General features: G+C 36.1%; 1 protein-coding gene across 1 annotated transcript; it reads left to right on the forward strand.

Annotated features, from left to right (window-relative positions):
* On the forward strand, positions 1–27,886 carry LOC103714524 (cyclin-dependent kinase E-1). Its single transcript, XM_008801802.2, has 16 exons — positions 1–367; positions 1,571–1,681; positions 10,496–10,599; positions 10,782–10,824; positions 10,912–11,010; positions 15,071–15,140; positions 15,273–15,367; positions 15,515–15,548; positions 15,629–15,713; positions 15,810–15,887; positions 21,006–21,053; positions 24,460–24,492; positions 24,678–24,786; positions 26,192–26,404; positions 26,482–26,551; positions 27,478–27,886. Exons 1-15 carry the CDS (start codon positions 167–169, stop codon positions 26,548–26,550), a joined length of 1,392 nt encoding a protein of 463 aa, XP_008800024.1. The 5' UTR covers positions 1–166; the 3' UTR covers position 26,551; positions 27,478–27,886.

The raw sequence follows: 27,886 nt of genomic DNA on the forward strand, positions 1-27,886 counted from the left end.
GAAAAAAAAATCCCAACCTAGAAAGTGAGAAAAATAGGGGCGAATACGCCGCTGGTTGGTTCTTGAGAACCCGCGGCGCCACCACCGGAGGGGAAACGAAGGGAAAGTCGGGTAAGGGCGCGGCCGAGAGAGGAAGGAGGCGAGGGAGGCCAGGGGATCGCCGGAGATGGGCGATGGGCGGGGTGCCGGCGGCGGCCGGCCGGCGTGGCTCCAGCAGTACGATCTGGTGGGGAAGATAGGGGAGGGGACGTACGGGCTCGTGTTCTTGGCCCGGACCAAACACCGCAGGTGCTGCATCGCGATCAAGAAGTTTAAGCAATCCAAAGAGGGCGATGGCGTCTCCCCCACGGCCATTCGCGAAATCATGGTACCTTCTCCGCCCTTCTCCTCATCCCGTCACTCTAAATCATCTTAGTTTATCAGTAAACCTATCTCTTTGTTTGATTCTTCTTGTTTTTTGGGTTCGATGATCTTTTAACCCCTGATGCTGATGGATTCTTGAATAAGGGCTGTTTACGGGCACCAAGGACATCTATTTTTTTTCCCCTTTCTTTTTGGGTATAATGATCCGAGATAAGAGGAAATCATCGATGCTTGCCAATTATCGTGGAATCTGCCTTTCCTTGTGGGCATTGTTGCTAAGATCTTGTAACTTGTGGGACAACGATTTGATTTGAACATAATTACTTACCTTTTCTGTTTAAATTGTGCACGATATAAATCATTGGGGGAGATGGGATTCTCTTTGGATGTGAATTACACTATATTGGTTGAGATCTGAATTCCCTGAGTGAAAATGGAGCATGTCATGGTTCAATTTGGCGAGTGAGCTAAGGGAATGGTAGGTTGTTATTTGATCCAACAGGAGGATTTTATGGTATTTTGCTATTTTGAGTACGGTGTAAAGGATCTATTCTATCGAACCAAATCCAAATGGTATTTTTGGATCATTCGTCCTCCAATAGAGTGGTCACTTTTACTTGAGCTTCTGCAATTGTTTATGACCAAGTGATGTGATGGCTTTGGAAGATTGAATTTTTGCTATTGGAAATGTTTTTTTTTAATAAATTAAATATGGGGTTTAGTGTTCAATAATGAGTTTTAAGGTTATACAGCTTGCTTTTGAGAGAAAGGTAGGAGCAACTAGATAATTTCCTTCTCTCTCTCTCTCTCTCTTCCCCCTCTCCCCTCAAAGAAAAGTTTTATCCAGACCCGTGACCTAATCTAGATCAATATTTCATCTAACAATTCTATAAAGGTTGACAGATGCAGGATGCAGGTTATAAAGTAGGGGACAATGTAGTAATATGTGATTTAGGTAGGAGGAGGGTTGTCATATTCACAAGAATGAAGCCGAATAGGTTTTGACACCTTTATCTATCAGCTGATTTTTTTTCTTCCAATTATTCATCATTTTCTCTGTTGTTTTGCATTTTTCTGTGTGTTTACCCATTGGTTTGCTCGCATGTTGTTGACTCCATTCCTCATGAAAATATTTTAACATGATAATATATGCCGTAGTTCTTTTGCCTATGTATCATTTTCTCATGGTGGATTGCTGTTGATGCAGCTATTACGGGAAATTTCTCATGAGAATGTTGTCAAACTTGTGAATGTACACATCAACCATGCTGATATGTCGCTGTATCTAGCATTTGACTATGCTGAGCATGACCTGTATGTAAGTAGAACTGAGACCCTCTGGGAAGTGCCTTTTACAATTCACAACTTTTTGAACATGCTGTGTATCCATGTGTCTTGTAATCTAGGATTAATGTAATTGTAAGATTTGTTATGATTGTTCGAACAAGTTGAGCAGTTTTATTGGGAAATATCAACATTACATGGACTTGGGTTCATGTGTTTGGTGTCTGTGTGTCTAAGTGTCGAACCATTTCATTATGTAAACAATTCTTGTCACAGAGCCATGTCCAAGGGTCAAATCAATGTCATTTTAAATGTTATGTGCAGATACTTTAAGTTAAATCAAAGGGTCTAAGTAACCTAGTGAAATATGGCCAGGAGCATATGCATGTTATTCTGTTGAAACAAATGAGCATGGACTTTCTGTCCACTCAAAAGTGGTATTCTGCATCAACTCATACAGAAGGATAGACATTTTGCCGAGTCAAATCTGCTCCGCTGATTTTTATCCGTTGCAGAAAAGAGATTCCTTACCCCCGCCTCCTCTTTGCGTGCTTTATTCCCTTTCGGATCCAACAGTTAGGAATGGGCCAATGAGAAAGCAAACCTTCCTTCTTCATCCTTTCTTCCTTTTTAGGAGGTGAGATCAGAACCTTCATATGATTAAGAGAAATATTCTTTTTTTAGTACCAAAAGTATATCTGTCCTTTTCTCCCAATATAGCAAGAATTTCAATACATGAGTCTAGTGTTATAATATGAATTCATTTATTTTGTCGCTGCCTGGCTGGAACATTCCCATTTGCCTCTTAGAGTCTAACTACTTATGGGCTTTGCATGGACATAGATGTTTGTCATAAATAGCAAAACTTTTGAATCTTGACCCTTTAATAATGAAATTCTACATTTACTTTCCCATGTAGTTGTTCGTTAAAGATAATCTCTTAAATAAATGTTCTGAGGCTATCCATGGCAAATTAGTAAAGTAAATATGAGTACATACTAGAGAAGAATATTGCAGCAGCAGTAGCAGCAGCAGCAGCAGTAGTAGTAGTTGAAAAGAAGCACAATAGTATTATGGTTCATTTGATGCCTATCCATGGCAAATTAGTAAAGTTAACAAATTAAGACATTATTAGATTTCTTCAAAGTGTTCGATGTTGAAACAGGATTTGATGTTTGGTCAACATCTCTCCAATTCTTGATGGATTCTCTGCATGGATTTAAGATTAGCTATGGTTCATGAAATAGAAGTTGTCAATTACTTGCCCTCTAATTTGGACTTAAGCATGGGATTAACGGCACAATAAGTTTCATGGCATGAAGAATCGTGGCATTAAATGCTTTTGCCAAAAAGAAGAGATTTTTCATTTTAAAAGCCAAGATTGCCTATAAGATTTCAACAGGATAAGGTAGCAGCACCTTTCCCATGGTACTTTTTATAAAGTAAGCTTTTATCAATAAAAATAATTTTGAATTTAGTGGTTAGTTAGAGCACTTTACAAGCAATAGGATCACATCCCTACAACAAGGGATTTGATGTTTGTACCGAAAATGTTTATTGGTAACAAATAAAATAATATTTAGACATATTATAGATGATATATAATACTTTTATAACTCAAAAAAATATTTTGGAGGTGTCACATTAGCCTAATTAATATTCTATGATGTTCAGATTTTTTTGGGTTGATAATAATTTAAAATGTACGGAGCATGATTGTTGGCGCCAAAATCTGACCTAACATAGTGGCTCTTTGAGATTAGTGCTGTATTGGTCAGCGAGGATGTAGGTTGGACTGCTAGATTATATTGAGGTTTACTTGGTGGCTGCTTGGATGAAGAATTCTATCAGCATCTTTAAGTCCGACCTGAAAACAAGAAGAGATAACATCGAAGGTCGCCGAATTTTGTTTGGCAGGGGATCCTCCGATGCCTAAGTCAGACAAGAATTTTAGAAAAATAGTAGAGATGTGAGAATAGTGAGAGAATATCAACATAAGAATGAGCGTATCTGGAGGTCTTTTGAATGTTCTTTATATAGGACGAGGTTAATGTCGGTTATCGAGGAAGACGGGCATGCGCCTTAACCACTTGGTGAGCAATAAGCACCCGTATATATCGTGAGACTTAACTATTCAGATGGTACAGTAACTGCTCCACGTGCAGGACGAGCTGTAACCGTTCTGCAATATGCCTGATTAGTGTATAGAGTTGTAACTGTCTCTTTAATGGGCTTTAATGGCCTTAAATGTGCTTTAATTTGGAGACACGTGGCTAGTTGCTGCTCGTCGTCCGTGTAGGTCGGCGGTTCGGTCAATTGCTTAGGTCGCCAAGTCGGTTAAGAACGAGGTCAGCTCCTTGGTCTGCTACTGAGGTTGGTAGTAGTCACAAACGGTCGACTTTATACTACATCACTTGTTCTCCCACTTTCGAGTCTAAGCTATCTTCTTGAGCTTGGATGATGACAGAAGTAGCCAAATTGATCAAGTTGAGCTGTCAAAGGGGCACACCTATTTGCTTTGGGTTAAGCCTAGAATTTTTGAAATACTGCATTAAATGCTCTATGTTTCTTTCGAGGTGACATTAGATTTAGTGGGATTCTCCATGCACCGATTAGGCTTCTTAAGGCCGCTTGAAAGAGTGATTCAAGTAACCATCTTGGAAGCAAATGCCGAGTTGACATGTAGCGGTAGATTAGGTTAGGTAGTCATACGGGCGCGTTAATCAGAACCGTCTGTCCTTCTATATGAAGGGTTTGGCTTCCTTCTTTTCTACCATTTATAAAATTTGGAAGCCCCTTGCACGTAGCTCCTTATTTGTGGACTAAGAAGCTAACTTTGGTCTTGATCGATTTGTTGACCTAAGCAGTTGATTGAGCTGCCGACCTGTGTGGATGACCAGCACCAACAAATCATATGTCTCTGGATTAAAGCACATTTAAGACGGTTAAAGCTCATTAAAGGGATGGTTACAACCCCACGCGCTGATGAGGCACATTGCAGAACGGTTACAGTTCATCCCGTATGTGGTGTAGTTACTGCATGATTTGAGTAGTTAAGTTCCATGGCATGTGCGGGTGGTTATTGCTTATTGAGTGGTTAAGGCGCACACTTGCCTTTCTCAGTAACCGATATCATCCTTGTTCTATATAAAGGGCATATGGGGGATCTCTAGGTATGCTCATTCTTATGTTGATATTCTCTCACTATTATCTCAAGTCTTCATTATTTTTCAAAATATTTGCCTGACTTAGGGATTGGAGGGTTCCTTACTGAACAAAATTTGGCGATCTTCGGTATTATCTATTCTTGTTTTCAAGTTGGACTTGAAGTTCCTGACAGAACTTTTCATCCAGGCAGCCATTAAGCTGAGTTTAGTCTGATCTAGTGGATTCGACTTGCCTCCTTTCGACCAATCCAACACTAATCTCAAAGAGCCATTAGGTTGGGTCGGATTTTGGCGGCAACACTATATAGATATATGTATATGCATGTATGCATGTATATCACATATACACACATTTTTGAATACTTGATGCATAGGTTAGGGATCTCCAAGTCACACGACTTTTGGTGTTCAAGCAATTTAGTGCAGTAGATCATATCCAATGTCTCGGGTCATTGTTGTTGGACCCCTATCACGTAATCATGATTTGACTAGATCTGAGTGGAGACCCACTCAACCGGATCCTAGTCTATATCCAAAGTGAGGTGTTATCTTGGTAGCTATGTTACACAGAACCTTCATTTTAGTCTAGAGTATTGGTGTCGGTCATTGAACATGAACATTGGTACGGGTGTGTACGAGTCAGGTCGGGTTGATTTGAGGGTAAAATTGAAACCAAATTGATTTAAATTGGTTTCCTAAAATGGAAACAAAACCGAATTGATAGCTTATAAAAACCAAATGAAACGAGAAATTTGGTTCAGTTTTGGTTCGGTTTATCGGGTTGAGGAGATCCAATTTTAGGTTCATTGTACCAAGTTGAGAAGATCAGGGCATTGTCGGTGCATGAGCGTTTTCTTGGAGATTTTATCCAAAAAACCCATCTGAAAAATCTACAAATCATAGAGGAAAGGTGGAGAGAGAAAATGGGACCTAGAGTCAGGGTAGTCTAGAGAAAGGTTTTGGATGCTTCAATTCCTTCTAGACATCTTACTCCAAAACTTCTTTTCTCCATACTTCCCTTTCCAAGAATCAAAAGAAAGATATTAGGATAGGAAGTGAAGCAATCAATTAGAGAGGGCAAAATATTAAAAAAATAAAGAGGAAAGAAAGTGGTGAGGACTTGATAATGTGGTTTTCGGCGAGCTTTATGAGGGGATATAGTGGGGCTTGAAAGAGGTGAGACACCCCATGAGGCACAAGAGAGATGTCTCCCCTGCCCATCTAGGTCGCTCGACACACTTGGCAATGACACCATTGGCTCGTCATCTTTGGATGAGGGGCCTCTGGTGGTTGTGGTGGTAATGAGAAGAAGCTGCGACGAGACAAGGTCCAGTGAGAGAAGAAGAGTTGTGGCAGCCTGCTAGGTGAGGGGCTCTTGTGGCTATGGTGGTGGGAGAAGAGATGGTGAGATGGGCAGTTGTTCGAGTGGGGAGAAGAACCAGGAAAAATGATGAGGGTTAGGGCTGAAACCATTGAAGGGGCTATATATATGTTGGTTTTTTTGGTTTGGGAATCCAAACTGAAACCCAATCGGTTTTTTGCGATTTTAGAATTTTTCAACCGAACCCAAACCAACTATAGGAAAAATTGGCTTAACTGGAACCAAAGAGACCAGTTCGTCCGATTTCATGGTTTGGTCAGTTTTGTGCACACCCCTAAACATTATATAACAATAGAGTAGATGGTTTTGTAGAAAGAAATTTTTAAGTATCAGAAGGATCTTACTTAGACACGTATGGGCGGAACTAGGAATCATCTAAAGGAGTGCCCAAGTTGCTCTCTCTCTCTCTCTCTATATATATATATATATATTGATGTTTTAGTATTTCACTTCATAATTATTCATTTGCATAAAAAATACTATTACTTTTTTCTATGATTTTAAAGAAAGGAATAAAAACTCTCAAGGAGAACTATGCATTATCTGGTATGATGGAGAATTTTTTAGGGATGATACAATTTTCAGCTATTAGGTGCCCCAAAAAATCTGTCGAAACAAGTGAATGTATGCTACTTTATTGAGCCAATCTTGCTTGTTCATATATATTTTCTTGAAAAAACAATAGAATTAGAAAGCTACTTACATCTGCTGTCAAAGTTGGTGATTACCATTTGAAGAGCTTGGAAAGACCTGTGGTGAACTATAAACAAAACAAAGTAGCCAATGCAAAGGGAAGGTGAAATAGAGATCTTGGAGAGGAACAAATTGCATATAAAGAGAGATGCCCCAAACATTGGTTAGAGAACTGAGATGGTCAAGGGGAGAAAGAGAGGCTGTAGAAGAGTTTAGTTAAGAAAAAAAGGATTCCATTCTTCAAATTCCCATAGAATTTAGCATAGTAAAATAGAAAATCGGAGAATGATTTTAATTAGGATTTTTGCTAAGATTGGATTCTAATCAATGTCTGTATTTCCTGGTTAGGGAAAAAATCTTAGATTTTAATTAGGAACCTAATAAATATGCCTGTCAAAGAAAATGAATTGTGAACTGATTTTGACATTGTAGGACCTCACAAGGCCGAAAATTGGGGTGAATATATGTATAGAGGGAAGTCATAGAGAAGAGGTATCCATCAGACGGGGAGGGGGCATGGCCCGTTGGCATTAATGTGGCTCCACTGTCGTAGACACACCAACACCTCACCTGTGAACATGAGTTGACGTAACATACCTTGGCATAGAATGGCTCTATGCCTTGCTTTACTTTTTTTTTGTGTTGGTTCCCTTCAGGTCTAGACATTGGCTCATAACATCCTTGAGTCATTACATTGCATTAAATATCAAAACAACAATAAAAGTTCGCTAAAACAAATGAAGACCACTTGTTGCCCAAATGCAAGTTGCTATTCTGCAGAAGTTAGGTACAATAGCTCGGTGGAAAATGTGTAAGAAGAGGGGATAATTGGACAGAATGCTTGGTGTATTTGTGAGAAGAAAAGTGGAGACGAATGGGAGAATACAAGATCTGTTTATTCCCAACTTTTCAATTGCTATAATGATCAATAAAATATCTTCATTGAACACGGTCTCTCCTCACACTTTTCCTCATACTGGACCTTTTATTACGAGGGTTCTTTGCAAATCTTCTTGCTTGGCATTTGTAATTGCTCTCCGCTGGACACAAACCCTAATATTAAAAATTGTTCATTTTATCGGTCTAGCAACCCATGATCCTTTGTTCGCCATTATTCCTTCTTTCAAAAATTAATATTTAAATCCGAAATTTTTATTTATAATTAAATTAAATTACTTTATATCCCAAATTTTTAGTAGTCACATGGATTTGCGCATGCACTATTATTGGTAATGAAAATACAGAATCACAATATTCACACTCAATTAGTGTTTCTCCAACCAGGAAGTCACAACTATTTAAATCATGGATGGTGGAATCATGTCGAAGAGGCCAGGGACCGAAATGATTCAGTCTATTGATTCGAAAAGGAGGGAGAGAGGATAGATGAAAAGAGAGAAAGAGGGAGGGAGGGAGAGGAAGAGGGAGGAAGGGAGGGAGGCCAAGATAGAGCCAGAAAGAGGGCTCGAAAGCCCTTATCTCGTTGGTAGGGGGTCGCCCTTATTTCGTTGCCAAGGGGATGAGCCTTAATTTTCTTTTCAAAATTCTGAACTGAAGTTAGTAAACATTTTGCTAACTTCGCTAATTTGTTTCTTAAAATTCTGAACTGAAGCTGGCAAATTGTTTGGAATTTTGAAAAAAAATACGGCTTGTCCCCTATTTCGAAATGAAACAGGGGCAACCCGCTTTCGGCCTCTCTCCCCGTCCCTCTCCCTCTCTCCCTCCCTTTTTTTCTTTTCTTCTCTCTCCTTCTCCCTCTCCCCTTCCTCTCTGGCTCTTCTTGTGATGGTGCGTCTGGAATGACATGGTACGGACCTGTATCATGCTGAACCGGTTGCCGACTGGTACCTTCTAGGGTCCCAGTTCGGTGAACCTTAATTCAAATAGCTGTTATGTGCATTGTATGTGCTAGTGTAGTTTTCAGGAAAAAAAACTGAATGTCAAATCTTGAGCCTGGAAAATCAAACTTCAAATGTAGTTATTGTGCCTAAATAGTTTTGCTCTAAAGATGTATGCATTCTTGTACCAAAAAAAAAGAGATGTATGCATTCCATCCCTATGGTGTTATGGTTTTTCTTATTTGATAAGATCTGTCTTCTTAAGCATAGGATTTGTATAATAATAAATACTTTGAATTCAATGTGGAATAGAGAAATTGCCTTGATTTGGAAAATAAATTCTTGTGGTGTCTTACTGATAGCCATGAAATATGACAGGATTTTGTATTTCTAAGATAGTAACAGTCCCTTCTAGCTCACTTTGGTTCCGACTCATGCTATATGCTTACTTGTAAATAAGTTCTTGTGGTCTCTTACTGATAACTGTACAATATGATAGGACTTTTTATTTCTAAGATAGTAATGGCCCCTTCTAGCTCACTTTGGTTCCTTCCCATACTATATGCTTATTTGCATATTGCTTCTAAAAGATTATTTGTAGGCTGAAGTGGAGCAAATATATAACTTCAGGCCAGTAGAACTTGATTCACCTCATGAAATCTGACATTCCTTGTTGGTCAGTGTACTTTGAATCCCCAATTGAAACTCTCAAATTTCAGTTCAGTTTCTATTTTACTACTTCTAATCTTACGACTCATAATCTTGAATCTTTTTTGATGCTTCAGAAAAAAATAATTCATTAGTATATGAAGCATAAGCAAATGCATATCTACTGATGCCAAAAGAAGTTTAAGAGTTAGACTATTTTTTACGAGTGCTTGATTTTACTATTCTCTATCTGGTGGCATTGGCATGGAAGCAAATTTCTAATGGTTGTTTGCATGTCATTTTCGCTCTAATAAGCATGCAATTTCAGTTCCATTGGCTTTTTACATTTTTTTCATGCATATTTATCAAATAGAGTTAGCTGAAATTTGAAATCCATGAATTTTGCTTTGCAAACAAAATAAAGGCCTCAATTTACATATTAATGAAGTTAGACAAATCTTAGTGATCTAAACCAGCAGTGTGTGCAAGGGAATTTGTCTTTATTCTTGAAGAAACTTTCCTGCAAACTATGTGTATACCTAAAAGTATCTGGAGAGTCTTCTCAACTCTTTCAGAAAGTATGGCTCCTAAACCTAGCAGAATGGAGGAAAAAGATTTTTGTAGCTGACCCCAAGTAGTTTGGATTAAGGCTTACTTGATTTAAGGATCTTCTCACTGGTTTAAGCCAATTCTTCTTGCTTGCTTGTGTTTCAGAGACATGACAAGAAAAGCATATGTTACAAATTTCATAGAGCTGGTTGCTTCATATTACATCGTATTAATTAAATTTGACAATGAGGAGGCATAAAGGCCAAAAATTGGTGAATGAGTTGGAACAAGATTCCGGAGTAGGCTTGATGCCCTAAATAGACTATTTAAGCTACTGATAAGCATATTGGTTCAAGCTTCTTTGTTAGGCACTCATAAAATGGTTGTGCTCTAGGGTGTAATTTGTCAATGCAAGGGCATCCAACAGGTATGCTCAAATGTCAGTTGAGGGGCAAAATAAATTTCTATATTACTGTCTACTATGTCAGTATTTCAGTTTACACTATTTATTTTTGTTATTTATAGTGTCATAAGTCATAACACTTTTTCACTTTATTTCTTATGCGCTGTAGGAAATCATCAGACATCATAGAGAAAAGCTTAACCATCAGATCAATCAATACACGGTGAAATCACTTCTTTGGCAACTGCTCAATGGGCTCAATTATCTTCACAGGTTGGTTCATATATAAGATAATAGTAATGAATGATAATTAGATTTCATGTTTCATGGTTCTATTGTATCCTGTGATTCCCTTTCAACTTGATGTGCTTTAGGGCTATCATTGCAATTATACACATTATTAGCATTAATTCTAATAAGCTTACTTAAATTGCCTTGAATTTTTTTGGTTGCAGTAATTGGATTATACATCGAGACCTCAAGCCATCCAACATTCTGGTACAATTATCAACGAAGTTAATGATCTTGTGTTTTAAGATAAATATGCCTTTATCTTTCTCCATGTTGAAGTTTGATATGAATCAGGTTATGGGTGAGGGCGAGGAGCATGGAGTTGTGAAAATTGCTGATTTTGGACTTGCTAGAATATATCAAGCTCCATTGAAACCTTTATATGAAAATGGGGTAGAAACTCTATCATTCAAATCAAAGATGTTACTAGTGGATGGGACATTTCCTTGTCTTTTCTCACCTAACATGTTTCTATATACATGGGTTGACTCCTTATACAAAAGCTTATTTCTATTTTGTTCTCTCTGAGTGCTTTTGTTGTGTTATCAAGTCATAAATTGTAGAAACAGCTAGAGCGGATTGGATCATGAATCAGATCATAGATCCTAAGATTTTTTTTTTGATTTCTCTCAAAGATTCCTAAACACAAAAGAAATGTGAAAATTAATAAACACAAGCGGATGAATCAGAATAAAAAGCATACATACAACACATCTAGTTTTGACCAATTCAGGCGCATATATAGTATTTCTAATGAAACGAACATTTTGTTTGGTTATTCAAGATGTTAATTTACTATCTATCAATTAATTGTCTTTTTATGTCAAATGCATTAGAATAAACAAGACTTTAACATATGGCTATGACAATACAAATATATGCATCTATTGCTAACTCTGTGAACTCCAGTAGCAAACTTGCTACTTTACTAATTGAGGTTTATTAGTGGTATGTAAGTTAAGAACCGGATAGTGAAAGAAATTGTAGAAAATGGGCCAACACATGATTTAACATGAGGGGTGGCAAGTAATGACCTGACTTGCCAATTGATCCACAACTGACCTGCATTAAGCAGGTTCAAGATTTGAAAAAATGGGTCTGAGTCATGTTTAGACAGGTTGACTCAAACTTGTTTAACTTGTTTTGATTGTTTAATAGTTGAGTCAGGTCATGATGTGAGCCATTTAATTCATTTAAGACCCAATTAACCCACTTAAAACTGATTTAATCCGTTCAAGACCCGCTTAACCTGTTTAAACTGTTTCAATCTGTTTATCAAACAAGTTATGTGGGTTTGGGGTCGGTTTACCTATTTAATAAAAAGATCATGTTCATGTTTTTGGATTTTTGACCTGTTTAACAAATGGGTTGGGTCGGGTCGACAAAATTTTGACTTGACTCACATTTGACCTGACCTGCATCTAACCTAACTTGACCAGATTACCACCTTCATTTAACATGTAAATAACATAGTCAAATTATATCCTAAGATTCAAAAAATTTATAGTCCATCACATGGATCTAAAGTTTGTGATCCTTATCCAATGATGGGATCTGGTTCATTTAGAGCTGTTTTGATCCGGGTTGTAAGATCTAGATCATGTATTTTAAGAATTTAACTATAATTCCTGATGTGACTTTTGCATGTATATGCCGGTTAGTAGAAGTCCAACTTATTTTAGGTAGCAAATAAAAAATTCAAGTTAGATCAGTCTCAAAATATGATGAAAATATATGCAACCAAGTAAAAGCGCCAATCAGTTGTGGAAGAAACTTAGGGACTAGCAATGCTGGGTTTTATGGCATTACATGACATGGAAAGGGTCTAGAGTTTGATGTATGAGATTGATTAGTTGTCAGAATTTTTGATAGATGTTTTCACCACCATTACCAACTACTTTTGTCTGTTGCTTCAGCTGAAGGGAAGGATTGTGGGGGGAAAAAGAATAGGCGAGAGGGGAATGAAGTATAAGAAAAAGAACAGTAGAAAGAAGGAAGAGGTAAGAGTGAAGAATAGAAGAAGGCAAAGGAAAAGTTAGAGTTAGCTGATAAAGAGAAGGATAGAGAAATGAGTCAACGATTAGAATAATTTAAAAAACAAGGCATGCTATTGAAGTGAAGAAGTAAAGAAAGGAGGGTTGTGAGTCATAGAAAAAAGAAAGAGGAGGGCCCAGAAAGAGGGAAAGAAAGTGAAAAATGGACAAACCTGTGGGACATGGAGGAAGGGAACCTGCTTGTTAGCGGGGAAGAAATAAGGGTGAGAAAAGAAAATAACGAGAAACCGTGAGATAAAATCAATGAAAAGATAGAGAACCTTTTGATAAAGGAAAAAGGGGAACAAGAACTACATGAGAGAGTCGAAGAAGATTGACACTAAGAACTGAGAGAACTCAAAAGATGTCTCTTCTAATTAAATTAATTTATTCATAAACTTGGTCATAGACTGCTCTATTTGTAGAAGAAGATAACCACAAACCAAACTAGTTGAGGTAATGTGTTAGTTATATCATTTTTGAAGTAATGGGAAGTCTCACTTATCAATTAATTACATGCCTTCCATATTAGGTTATGGCTTCATGTCAGAAGGGTGAAACTAAATTACAAGGGGCCATAGTTTGAGGGCAGTGAATCACAAAGTAGAAGTGCTAAAAATCAGATAGGTCACAAACTTATGGCAATCCTCATTGAGGATGCTAAATGCATAATGACCTGTGCTATCATTACCAATTAGATGTGACCAAGGTGTTACTGATATCAGTCATCTTGGTGGGTGACAAATACAGAGATGAACCAAGATATCGGCATGTCTTGAACATGATGGGAGATTTAAAGGGTTCTCAAAATATGAAAGCTACTGGATATCTTGATCAATAAACTAGCACTGAGATAAGGAAATTTCAGCCCTTTTGGTAAAATAGGATTAATTGCAATATTATCGATTACAAACTTCTATGCTTTCCCATTTCTCCTCCACCTGACTTCTCCTGCCCAACCATGGCAAACTTGTTGTCCACTGTCTCAATTGCCAACACTGTCATCCGAATTTGTCGGTTTTCGCTGTTGCTAGCACTAACCGCTTATCTCCCCACCTTGCCCAAGCTCTCCTTGCTGGCCGTGGCCTATCTGCTGCCCTCCCCCACAACAACTAATAGTGTCTAGCAGAGTTTGATCCTGGCGTATATATTGCAGAACCACTGCCTTTTCCACCTGTTGGTCCTAACCATGCTTTCCCCTCCTATTGTGGGCCAGATCTCCGTCAGGCATTGGTCTCATGTCATTGGCTGTGATTAAAAGACCATAATATGAGGAAAGAGGATTAGCAAATTGCAGCTGATTTACTGATATCAGATCTGCTGGTATCATAATCTCTCCTTTTCAATGGCTGTTATAATAAAAAGGCAGATATTTTATCTTGTATCAGTGAGTGCCTGATACTGATGCAAAGTGATATCTTGCCTGAGATGAAAACCATGGATGTTATAGTTTATTGATCAGAAATTCATGAGTTTGCTGAGATACTCTGTCCCAGGTTTGCTGAGATGCTTCTTGCTGTTGTGAAACTCAAACATGAGTTGCATATGTTGCATCTTGGAGTATCGAGAGCAATAATCATGGAGTGCATCCCAAAGACACTCAGCAATTTTAATATTACCTTCATTAGGTATTCAAACAGAGTAGAATTAATCGATATGGTGAGCATATGATCTTTGATCACCAATTCATTACAACCTGGGTTGGGTCCTAAGATCTTAAATATTTTTTCCTTACTTGTTGATTTCTTTAGATCTACTGAATGAGTAAATGTGGATCCATAATGTTTTGATCATGGATTGAAAGGTAGAATATGCCGTTAGTTGCTTGATAAAGTTTGTGCACCAATATCTGGATTTATCTTGTTGTATCATCCTTAATCAAACCATATACGATGTCCTTTTGGTAGAAACAGAAGACACTACAATGCTCCTTGGAAGAGTTATCAACAAATTACTGCATTGCTTCTGTTTGTGATGAATCAAAATTCATATTGCCCAACAAAGATATTGTTGGGTCGAGTTATAAGTTAACTGTGTCGTTACATGGATTACCAGATGTAAGAAGTTCAAAATCTGATAAATAAGATGTAAAAAATCATATGTTGAACAAGTTACAATTCATAATCAAAAGCTTTCTTAGATGAGAAAATACAATCGAGGCCAAATATGTAGATTTTGGGGTTTGTAGCAAAACCTGTTCTCCTGAATGTAGCTAGGTAGTACTTGTTTGCTTTTTGTGCATGAATATCTAAGGATTTCGTTTTAAAGAGTTTGTAGTTGATGTTTTTGTTGTCATTCACAAACTTCTTCCTTGTTGTATGATGGAATTCAGTTCTGTATTTGCTGGTTTTTCACAGGTTTGTAATGGTTAGTGTTCACTCTCTCCCAAACTTATATATATGGGGTTTGATAATTGACAGGTTGTGGTAACTATTTGGTATCGTGCTCCTGAGCTGCTACTTGGAGCAAAACACTATACAAGTGCTGTTGGTATCCTGACACTTCAGATAAAGCTGATTTAGCATTGCTAATTGATTAAATATTTAGTACCTTTCATCAATTCTCTCCAACTATGACCTATCAATGCTTATTAGTAAAAAATGCCACCTTAATAACACATAGATATGTGGGCTGTTGGATGCATTTTTGCTGAGCTACTGACTCTGAAACCATTGTTTCAAGGGGTGGAAGTCAAAGCTACCCCTAACCCATTTCAGGTAGGAGTAATTTTTGTTGCAAGTGACATACATTTTGCTGTTTTCTTGTTTTATTGTTTTTCACTGATATAACATCTCAGACATCAGAAAGGATTGTTATCTAATTTTGCCCACTGTTGTTTCAAAAATTTAAATGTTTTTTCCCAGCTTGATCAATTGGACAAGATATTCAAGGTCTTAGGTAAGAATGCACTATCAGTTTTTGAATATTCTCTACTATGCTTCTTGCAGAAATTTGTTACTAGATATCATTCTTCACAGGGCACCCTACACCTGAGAAGTGGCCTACTTTAGTGAATCTTCCATATTGGCAAAATGATCAACAACATATACAGGGACATAAGTAGTAAGTCTTATCATCGACTTAAAAGAAAATTTAATGTTAATATTTATGTAAATTTGCTGATTGGTGTTTCTTTAACTTCAATTTTGCCATGTACAGTGACAACCCTGCTCTCCATAGCTATGTCCATCTAGCACAGAAGAGTCCTGCATACGATCTTCTTTCAAAGATGCTCGAGTATGTAAAGTGATCTAATCTATAGAGGCTTACTATTGTGTTCTTAGTAGTTAGATGTTTTAGAAATCCATATCATGTTGTATTCTCTAGATCAAGGTACGCCGTACTGAACTGGGTGGTACGGCGTGTACCGTACTGAACTGGGCGGTACGGCAAAATACCGTACTGTACTAGTTCGGTATTGGTTCACGGTACGGAAGTTGTACCGATATTCAGTATGCCGAACTGACCCTCATACCGAGCATACCGATATAATGACAGAGTGACATCAGTGTAGGGTTGGGTACCAAGAATCTTGCTTTAGGTATACAATCATGTCATTTTCTGTTTGCAAATGCAATCTTTATATAGATTTAGCGAGTTGGCCTCACTAATGAGATTATATCAACTGCCATAAGTTCTATGATGTATAAACCGGTAATTTAATATCTCAAGTTTCTTTTCCGCTTTCAATATTTTTTTGCTCTTTTTTTAACGCGTACTATTTTTTTAAACTTAATGCACCAATTGGTTAGCGAAAAACTGAAGAAAACATTCTGTTGGATGGTAGATGCGGAGGCCTTGCAAAAGCCCCAACATAATTTATGCATAAAAAAATTCGACCTTGCATCTCTTTGATAAATATGTATCTCATGCACAACATAAAAGCTATATTGTAAAAGATTTCTTTTCAATTTTTTTGACTATTTCATGACTTTTAGAGGTGGATGCTAGGTTCTTTCAGTTTTAATTATCTGCACGTTGGTAGGTCCTACTAGGGTCTATATTGACCTCTTTTATATCAGGTCCTATATTTCCTGTTTATTTTTTGCAATTAAATGAAAAATACTATTTGGAAGGACAACTTTTGATAGTCGTAATAACTAGTTAAATCAAAGGAGTAAACTGCAGTTATAGTGGAAAAAATTGGATGATGAAAACCTAGTAAAAATTTAATTGGAAAATGCCTAATTCTATTATTTTGAATTCAATGTACATTAGAATTGACTAAGAGTAAATGTATGAACCAGATAGACAGAACAAAGATATTTATGTTGTATAATTTTCACATGCTGGAGAGATTTAGGGACATTTTTTGCATTTATAATAATGGGCTTATTGATGTTTTATAAAGAGAGTAATTCCAGCTTCTCTAGTCTCCTTATTTTCCCATCATCACCTCTTTCTCTCAAAGACACCAAAAAAACTTTTGTCTCCCAACATGTCCTTGTATAAGGTAACAGGACAACAAAGGATTCACCACCAATATAATGAAGAACTGATGGAATTATAGAAGTTCATAGGTCTGAAATGTGAACACCATTTACTCTTATCGCTTTTTATAATTTTCCCTGTACAATTGCTCAAATTGGGTTGGCCCTTTTTATTCACATTGTTCAATTATACTATCAAGTTGCTGAGATTTGAGATACACTATGGTTCATTATGGTTTTTGTTACTGCTGAGATTTATGTTGGATAGGGGATTCAATGAACTCATGTGGCCTAGTTAACAATATTGAATTTATATTAGAAGGCATATTTATATAATATTAATATGTTGATATATCTTTCATCTTCATATATGTTGCATGGACACTATTAAGGATGTTAATGTTACATATTGGTATGAGGGGTTATATCTGAAAACTTCATATATAGTATCTAATGACAACTGATTATATCTGGATATGTATGTATGCGGCTTTATTCACAAATTCTATATTCCAAATTAACTGTTTATATGTTTCTTACAAAAATATAAATCAGAGACCTGTATACTCTTAAGTAGCAGTCACCTAGAACTAAGAGAAAACACGAGTTAATTCACAATATCCTAAAAATGTCATTGATGCAAGATTATGTATATTTGCAGTCGTATATCAAGACATAATAGATAATACCATCTATCCCCATAACATTGTTCCCAATATTCATGATCTTGTGGATCAGAGTTAGGAAATATGGATGTCTTAGAGTATTTTGGTTGTGGTTAGTAGAACTTTTGGATTCCTATCTTGTATAATTTAAAGCAAGGTTCTAAATACTGGTATGATAACATGGTTTTGCACCTTTGTGAGTGTCGGGACATAGCACCATCTTGAGTGTGGGACAAGCAAGTCAGGAAGGTATTGAGATGAGATAGGATCATCGTCTTGAGTATCGGGATGTGGACATCCTGTTCTATAGAAAAACCAGAACAACCCCATCTTGTGGTATTTAAGACCTTGATTGTAATTGTTCACTTAGAAAAGTGTTAGAATTGGTGCTTGTATTGGTATATGATATTATTACCCTCAGTATAACATATGTAATAACCAAACTTTTGCAATTAAAATTAATGGTTTAAGCACTGTTTCCAACAGCTCTTATTTGTAATCCCTTTAGATTCTTTTTTTGTTCTTTGAACATCTCCATCTAAATCATGCCTGTTTTAAGTAATTTACCAATGCAAAGTAATTAAGGAATTACTTCACCTTGAAATTTCATGCACAAGTTGTAGAAAATAAGAAAAGAAAATTTCACTTGTTTTTCCATTCATTCGAGATATCAATAAAAAGATTGTTCTCTTTATTTCGTAATAAATATCTATTGAAAATGTGGATCTTTTTGGACATTCTGTATCAGTTGTCTTTCATATTGGGGTTGTGCAGAAAAGAAAGAATCTCGCAGTTTATTTTTATTTTATCTTAAGCTACAAATTTCTGATTTTAATACTTCATTGTTCATGCAAATATTTCTCAAGCACTTAAAATTCACCTTTACATTTTATCGACCTCAATGCCGCATGGTTCCTTTTACTTGTTTTTCATTTTCAACTAAATTGTGGGGTTCAAAGAGTACAATGGAAACTGTATACGTGCAATGCGTGTGGGAGGTTACTGGAGGGAACAAACGAAAATTGTGGGTATGGAAATAATAGTCTTAGAGACTCTATAAGACGAATATAAAGGAAAAGGCAAGAGTTGGAGTCTTGCGGGATGGAGTAGGTTGGAAAAGAAAGGCTTCCCAACTTAGGGGAAAGGTAAGAGGTAAAACCATGGGGTGAGGCCCATGGTGGAATCCTTAGCCCCAAGTGAAATATAGATGTAAAAATGGTGTCCTAGTGGCTTCAGGTATTGGAGTTGAACTATACATAACCCAATTCCAAGTGTTTCCATTATAATGCTGTGTTGGGAAACACATATAAGAAAGTATGAAGTTGGAAACTAAGGTGTTGGAATGGAGTTGTATAAAAGAGTTGGAGTCCTGATCTCTTGTAAATTGATAAATACCGTTGCAACTTTTGGAGTTGCATTTCTCTCTAAGCACTTCTGAAAATATGATTGCACATGGGTTTGTTCTCTTTTTTTTTTATGGGGTTGCTCTTTTTTTCAATAATTTATACTATCATAGCTTCATAGCTAGGCTTCTTTTTTACTTCCTTATTGTTGGTGTCAATATGGATGATCTAATCTTCAAGAAGGAAAATTAAAAATCATTTAGTTCTTATGTTGCATTTATTTTTTTTTATTTTTTGATGATCTCAACTAAGTGTTGTAATAAAATGCTCTCAACAATTGGAAAATGTTTCGCATGTGAATCTTATCTTTCTTTGAGCTCAATGAGTTGTTTCTCCCAAGGAATAACATATGATATATTTTGTCTCAGCTGTTATGCACAGCCATGTTAGTCATGTTGCATGGCATCAATGCTAAGCATGCATAAGCATGAACAGAGGCACTTCCAGCTTGAAAGATATGTATTGACATGCTAGAACACGTCAGGGATTTAGTTTACTTATTTACTTTATTTGGGCAACAGTTTGTTCTCTGGTGGAAGGCTGGTGAAATGAGTCTAACACCCTAGGTCATATTGAAGATGAATGCTGATTGCCTATGCATTTCATAGATATCTAAGATTCTAACAGATACTTTAATGTGAATTGACATTATTACAGTGAATAAACAAAGAAGAGTAAGAAGTTGAGGGGGTTAAAAATGAAAAATAACCAAGTATGGTACATCTGATTTTTCCTTTTTGTAGTCTTATCTCTCAACTTTTACTATCAGAACATAGTGTACTGTCTCTATGATATTGTGACAGACACAAGCTGGTACGTTCTGATATGGACCAGTGGTGATACACTCCCTTTCTATCATGCCAGAAACCATGTGCCATGGCATGTTTCAGTTCATGCATGCAACTGGATGATAGGGACCCTCACAAAAAATGCTGTATGATATGGACCCGTACCTAAGTCCTTGATTTTCACATGGTTCATCATTAGTTAATTGCTTGATCCATTCACTTATTTCTTGAACCATATTTTGCTTTTGGTGAAAAAGCTGAATTCTGTATATAACTTTAGTGTGCAATAATGTATTTTTTATAATAAACTTGTTTATGCCACATGCACTGGGTCTAAAAGTTCCACTTAATATAAATTTTCCTTTTGTCTTCTTTTTTTTTAAGGTTATATGGCTTCATCATGATTGATGAATCAATTCAAGTCGAGGGTCATCTTTAGCATATTTTTCTTCTTGTTTAATGAATTATTGGAACAGCTTCCCCATTTATTCTAACTATAAATTGTAGTATTGTTATGTTTTCTTAGTATTTTTTAGGTTTTATTAGATTCCAACTTGATTACTCAGTTTTGTACAATCTGCTATGCATTTTCTCTTTAGTTGCTTAATGTAACGTTTTATAAGCATTTATGGTGTAGTTTCATATAATTGGGTATCTTGGCGTTTATTACTATATTCTTGATTTTGGATCATTTTGTTTTCTTTCCCTCATGCTCTTTTTATTGTTTTCAGTCTTTCCAGATAATCCATAAGTAATTAAAGAAGGACCCTTGTTAATGTAATAAAAATTAGTTGTTAGAAGAAGACCATATGTGACTTCTTGGTGGTTAGGAGAATGAATCTTTACATTAACATTGTATCTTTATTTCCGTTCTTTATTCACTTACCACAACAATCATAGAGCTTCAGACAATATCATGTATTTTTGCTGGCACACAATAATCTTAAGTGTTCGACTTTCATTGTTAATGTTGGATTGCTGATTCTTCGTGTTTCCTAACTTATAATTGATACTGATAGTCCAACTACAATTTTACATGTTATCAACTTTCGGGTTCTTTCTGGGGCAGGTATGATCCTCGAAAGCGTATAACTGCAGCACAAGCTTTGGAGCATGAGTAAAGATCAAACTCTTATATTTCTTATAGTATCTTTCTTTTCTCCTTTTATGAAGCACTCAATTGTTACCTAATTAAAGTTCCCTTGTTTTTTTTGTCTGCCATGGTTGACTCAATACATGCAGAAACTATCCATGAGGGAGGATAGAATGGGAATCAATATTTGATTAAACAAAATCTGCATAGCCAGGATTAAACAAAATACGCATAGCCGGGATTATGTTTACTATGATTCTATATTATTTAATTTTGTCAGCCTGCTGTTTTCATAGCAACATAAATATGTTTGAAAATTATTAGGAGTGTGAATCTGAAATCCGGACATATTTATGAAGTTTATTTTCTGCAAGTAGGCAAAATGTATTATGATTTATTTTTCTTGCTTTTGTTTGAACTTGAAATGATGAAGATATCAAGATCCTAGCATGAGGCCCTAATGTTGTATCAGATTCGGTTAAGTTACTAAAAGTTAAATCAGCTCTAGAATGGAAGCCCTCATGATTGTTACATGCTATACCTTCTATGTTGGTTTTTTAAAATGCTTAATTTTTAACTGGCTATTCTTGTAAACTGCTTGAAGCTGAGTTCTCATGATCAACCAACTTGGAACTTTCTATAATGTTTATCATAAATAGCAATTGATATATCTTGCTATGAAAACTGAGACCTTATGTTGTAAATCCCTAGTTACTCAATCAACTTCGACATTTTAGCACCACTGGATGGAATTCTGTTTATCAGAGAATCATTTTATTGAAAGGGCATAAATCTTATTTTGACTTTTCATATCTAAGGCTAATACTAATTCTTAGATTGTGCAGCTTGTATGCTATGGTTTTCATCTTGGCTCTAATAGATGTTTTAGCTTTAGGCTACAAGAACCATAACCATCTAGTCTTTTCCCAACTATAGTGAGGTTGGCTTTATGAATCCTCTTTCGCCAAGTATTCCTACTTAGGAAGACCTCAAATGTTATTCCAAGCATCTCTATATCCTTTCTCACAATCTCTATTTGTGTTATCTTAGGTTTTCCTCTTCTTTAATTATAACCTTCAAATGAACTAAAGTTGCTTTACTTACTAGAGCCTCCTCTGTTTTTTTTTTGTACATGTCTGTACCATCTCAATCGATTTTTCATCAGTTTGTCCTTAGTAATATAACTACCACAACTCCTCTAATATATTCATTTTGTAATTTATCCTTTCTAGTTTTACCACATCCATCTTAACATTCTTTTTTCTGCTACACTCAACTTGTTTTCGTATGTTTTCTTTATTGCCAAGTACTCTCAGCCATACAACATTGGAGGCCTTGCTGTTATTCAATGAAATTTTCCTTTAAAGTCTCTCAAGTATGTGCCTATCACATGATATTCTAGATGCATCTCAAGCTTCATGTAACCAGCTGTAATTCTATTACATGTATCTTCATTTATCTCCCCAGAATTTTATAATAGATCCTAAATAATGAAATGGGTCACTTTGTGGTATCTCATGTCCATCAATCTTAATTGGTATTTTATATATATATATATATATATATATATATATATATATATATATTTCCGTGCTTACTGAATTTTCATTCCACATACTTTGTTTTGTTCTATTGACATTTAAGTCCTTATCCTCTAAAATTTTCCTACTTGAGTGCAATTTAGCTTTGAGTTAATGATAGTAAAAGTGTCTATATAGTGGAAAAAATCTTTATTTTGATTGTTTTATTGGTAATTGTTCATTTTAGATTATGATGAAGAGCTTAGCTGAGGGAAATTCCAGAACAATCCTTAATTTAGTGTAGGTAGCATTGCGAAGACTACATGGTGAGGATAAAGAGGTGAAGTTTATAGTTTTTAGGGCCTTGTTGAAACATTATGAAAGGAGAAAACTTGCACGTGGGCTGATAGAAGTCTTAAGCAGTCTCTTTCTGATTACTATCAATGAGTTGTAGTAAGTACTTTTCAAGACCTATATCTTGGAATTTAACTCTACCACGTTATATCTTTCTTTGCACGAAGATGAGAGGCTATTGTATTTTAAGAACCTGGGAATCTTGATTGCAGCAAACCTAAGCTTGCTCTTCCTTCTACATTGGAAAGGCATCAATTTTCTTATGTTAAGAGGCTAATTTACATTATTGATTGTGTTAATGTAATAGAAGTACTTTCATGGCAGTTGGATTAAAGATGTGAAGAATTTGCAGATATATGCATCGACTGATTGAAGGAGCTGAAAGACTTAAATAATTGACGCTCTATCATATAAAGAGGTTTAGGAAACACCACAAAATTTTAAATACATTAGCAATTCATTGAGTGATCTGTTGTAACTTGCTAGCATGTTCAGAGCTAACAGTTTTTTAATTTCATTCTTGTTGATATTACGTTCTGCTAGAATCTGCATGCTTAGTACTTGATAATAGCTTTTTTGATGACTATGCGAGCATGGTCTTTCAAGTTCTTTTTTTTTTTGCCTGAATGAATTTGATGACCACATTTGAGTTGACTGACTGATTCACGGAAAATTTCATTAATTATTTTTGGTATGTGCTTATTTCCATCTGACTAGCCCATTAGTGAATATTGGTGGCTGTCAATACTGAAGATCATGGCTATGCTTTTTGAGGAGTTTTATAAGCAGTCTTTAGGTACCAAGGACAAAACTCAAACTGATCAGATGGAATCCTTTATGACATGTTAACGTTCAATAGGGCATATTGAACAAATTGTCTGGCTATGTGGTACCTGTTGTTTCTTTTGTTTGTATCCAAGTCTCTTTTCTCTGAATTAGTGTCTTCAAATTGTTCACCAAGTAGAGTCAAACTACAAGCAGAAGCAGATGCTCATTACCATGTGTAGGTCTTAAAGTAATGGTACGCTTTTGAAGCAAAATCATCTTGATTTTGCTTTATATGTTCTTTTGTCTTAGAAGATGTTAATATTGTCTATATTGATATTCTTGCATTGAGCTATTATTTGCCCACATTGAGAGTGGAAACAGAATGCCATCAACATGTATATTTTGCTAAAAGATGTAGATGTGATAGCTTGATCCTCCAGTTCTTATAAACCATATGGAGAGTCATATGGATGAGCTATGGCGATATGCCAACAGATTACACACTGGAACTCACCTTGATCAGAGTTCTGCAAACTTGGGGCAACCGGAAGATTGACAGAAATAATTCTAATTTTGTTTTCATGATTAGGTAGAGCTTCTATCATTTGGTTATATGAGTTACTATAATGATACTCTGATCCTTGTAAACCATGATTTGTTTGTTTGTGTTTTATGTGAGAGATGTTTGGAATTTCTTGTCTGACATATTTGCTCTGTGCTGAATGAATGAAAGCACTTAATTTATGCCTATCTCTGAATAGTGCCTACTCTTTTTTTCTTTTTTCCAGGTATTTTAGGATGGATCCTCTGCCGGGGCGCAAGTAAGTTATTCTTTTTATTCATATCCAGATAAACTAGCTTTCATCTAATAAGGAACTATTGCAGCTAGTGTAAGTATGCGATTAATGCATGAAAAAATCTGCTGTTTAATGGAATATCAGGATCATTGATGCTTATCTTCCATATACTTATAATTTAACCATGTATATGTGGCATTAATGCTCAGTGCACTGGTACCATCCCAGCCAGGAGAGAAAGCTGTGAATTACCCTGCGCGTCCAGTTGACACTACTACAGATTTTGAAGGGACAATCAGTGTTCAACCTTCTCAACCGGTATTATAGGAGAACTTGAACCTCAGAACATGTCGGATATTCTTATTTTAAGTTGTGAATGTGTTTAAATTAAGGTTTAAAATATATTATAATAAATATGCTCGACTATGCTTCCTTGCAGAAAATAGTCAAAAAATGCAACTTAAAGTACTAAAATGTTTACTGAATCTTAGACTGTGGCTTGAAAATTTCTTCTTTTAATAATCAACGTAATACCTTTGGTTCATATAAGAACGTACGATGCTACATCCTTGCAAATATGCAATGTAGTTGCTGATAAATATCATGGAAACATAAGTACCATGTCATCTCAAGCAATACCAAACTGCAGCAGAATGCTTATGTTATGTTGTTAAGGATGCAGATGCTACAGATGGATGGAACAAGGATACATTTTCAAGAAGTTTGGTACGTAGTCTTGAATGCTTCATGAATAAAGCAAAACTAGCCCAGCAGGTGGATCTACACTGAAGGATTCCAGCTTGTGGATATTGTATTTTTGACTACCCACTACAAGGGGTTCATATGTTTTAAGTCCAAAAACTAGTGTGTATCTTGTGATATCGAACTGTATGTATTCAAACTCTAGTCACAGACGACATCAAGAAAGTGCTCACCTGTTCCATGTGCCCTTCCTAACTACTAATCTAGGAAAAGAATTCTGCTTGAAAACTACTGAAAGAGGAGAGTTGATATTTGTTATTGTCAGTGCTGTTTTTTTTTTTTGTAAACATGCCATCCTCTTAATGATAGCTCATTCAGCAGCATGTCCATCTTCCTTTGAATTTGACTAGTCTTAAATTCAGGATTGTTATCTAGGAATTGAATTTTTTGTGCAAATATCTCTTTAGTAGTTGCATTTTCTGGTGATAGTTTCCAGTCGCTCTGACCTTTTGTTTCCAATCTTTGCCATTCTTGATGGTATTCAACATACTGCTATTATAAAATTAGCATTATATAGCAAAACCTGATGAGGTACTTGATAATAGTGCATGAATAATAAGCATGTATATTATGTCCTAGTAACTGACTTTGCAAGAGGATTGTATAATTATCTAAATTCCTTGCTAATTATTCGTGTATTGATGCATATATTTCTACCAGCAGGCCATTTTGCAAAATTTAAATTTACAATTTATTTCTATTTTTTTGTTTTCTTTTTTTCTTCAAATCCAAATATTCTGCTATTAGTAATTATCTAGAAAAGGAATATATTATTGCTACACATAAAAGTCTAGATAGAAAATATTTTGATTGTAGAATTCTCCATTTCATTGGTTGTGTTTTTTTTCCTATTTACTTTTCAGTTAGATAATTGGAAGATCTTTTTAAGTTAATCCACCATGTATCTCACCAGCCATCTTGAAAGCTATAAAATTTGATGTCATACATTTCCTGGATTCAGGTATCATCTGGAAATGCTGTTGCTGGGAGTGTTGCAGCAGCATCGGTGGTGGCTCCTAGACAAGTTCCTCGGCCAATGCCTATGGTTGGAATGCAAAGGATGCCAGGTGCAGGGATGGCAGCTTTTAATATTGCATCCCAAGCTGGCATGGGTGGTCTGAATCCTGGTAATATTTCTATGCAAAGGGGGGCTGCTCCGGCTCATCAGCAGCAGGTAGTTGTGGAAACTCTATTAGTGTTTTCTTTTGTTGGGTATATGGCTGTAATTTGTAGACTTGCCTTCTTAAACAGTTAAGAAGAAAAGATCCAGGAATGGGACTGCAGAATACCGGGTATCCTCAGCAGAGGAGGCGCTTTTGATGTAATTTATCTTTGCTCTCTTCATCCATATAGAATTTATTTTTATGTCATATAGGCAGCATATTGCTTTTTCATATGTTACGTCATATAGGTATTTTATTCATCCCAAACTTGAAAGTTAAATTTGATCCTACAATTTTGTATGGTGGTGACTTAGGGATCCCCATCTGAGGTTTAATGTAGTTATTTAGTTTCTCTACCAATCACTTTTAGCTCTCACATGCAGTTATAAATAGAGGGCGGACCTTGGTCAATGGTAAGATAGCTCTATTGTGACTTGGGTGTTATGGGTTCGAAACATGAAAATAGTCTCTCCGCATGAGGGGGTAAGGCTGCCTATAGTTTACCCTCTCCCAGACCCGTAGTTGCAGGGCCTTGTGCACTAGAATGCTCTTTTTCTAATACAATTATTCTCTCTTCCGGAGAAAATATTTTTTCAACTGGCCTCTAGATGCCTGGCTTCAAAGCTCAGCCTTTGTTGTGTCAAGGAATACTTTTTTTTTTCTTTTATGAAATTACTTATTTGTATATATATCATATAGTTCTCTTATGTCATATTTATTTCATGTATCTGTGGGGTTAAGCTTAATGGACAGAATGGTAGGAGGGGTAAAATTTAGCTTTTTTAGCGGTAGATGGTTATAACAAGGTGCTTCTTGATGAGGATCGACTATCTTGGTTGGTTGGATGGAGATTTTAAAAATCAGGAGGCGGCAAAGGGTATGTTCTCCATCCATTATACCACACTTGGCATGTATCTAGACTGCAAAAACTGCTCTAAGTGAAAGGTTTACCATCAGGAGCATATTGTACTTTTCCTGTGTTCTTGTAGGTCAAGTACAAGTTGGGTTGTGATTTGCTAGGCTATTGATGTTGAAGCTTTTCACCTTGCATCACCTGTCTCACATTCCATCATTCATGATGCAGGTAGTATGTTTCATTGTCCTACATCTTCTCGAGGTTTTACTTTGGACAAGTTAGAAGTCCTGATGGTTATGGAATGGGCATATCGGATGGAATAATACGGAAGCCATCAATCATTGAAATGCTCTACTCTGCGAAGAGTCTCAGAGAGCAAAAACAGAAACATAGACCCTTTCCTTCTATACATAATTCAAACTTGTGCTGTTGCATTAACGTTTGTGTTGCAAACTCTATAATCTGGGAGTTGCCCAAAATACATTTGTTACATTAGATTTACATTAGCAGGTAATTCTTATTGTTATCCGATCAATCCTGCATACTTTATTCCATTTCAAGCAGTTATGAGCATTGTTCTATTCACAGTCGTGTCAAGAAAAGATAAACTTATTAGCATCAGAATGCATTTGGTGAA

This window comes from Phoenix dactylifera, chromosome 2, assembly GCF_009389715.1.
Source record: "Phoenix dactylifera cultivar Barhee BC4 chromosome 2, palm_55x_up_171113_PBpolish2nd_filt_p, whole genome shotgun sequence".
Lineage (NCBI taxonomy): Eukaryota > Viridiplantae > Streptophyta > Magnoliopsida > Arecales > Arecaceae > Phoenix > Phoenix dactylifera.

Bases quoted from the DNA above. Each gene is read 5' to 3' on its own strand.
- LOC103714524 (XM_008801802.2), top strand. From the start codon at position 167: ATGGGCGATGGGCGGGGTGCCGGCGGCGGCCGGCCGGCGTGGCTCCAG. The intron at 1,682-10,495 runs GTAAGTAGAACT...TATGCGCTGTAG, and splicing joins ATGCTGAGCATGACCTGTAT to GAAATCATCAGACATCATAG. The intron at 26,405-26,481 runs GTAGTTGTGGAA...CTTCTTAAACAG, and splicing joins CTCCGGCTCATCAGCAGCAG to TTAAGAAGAAAAGATCCAGG.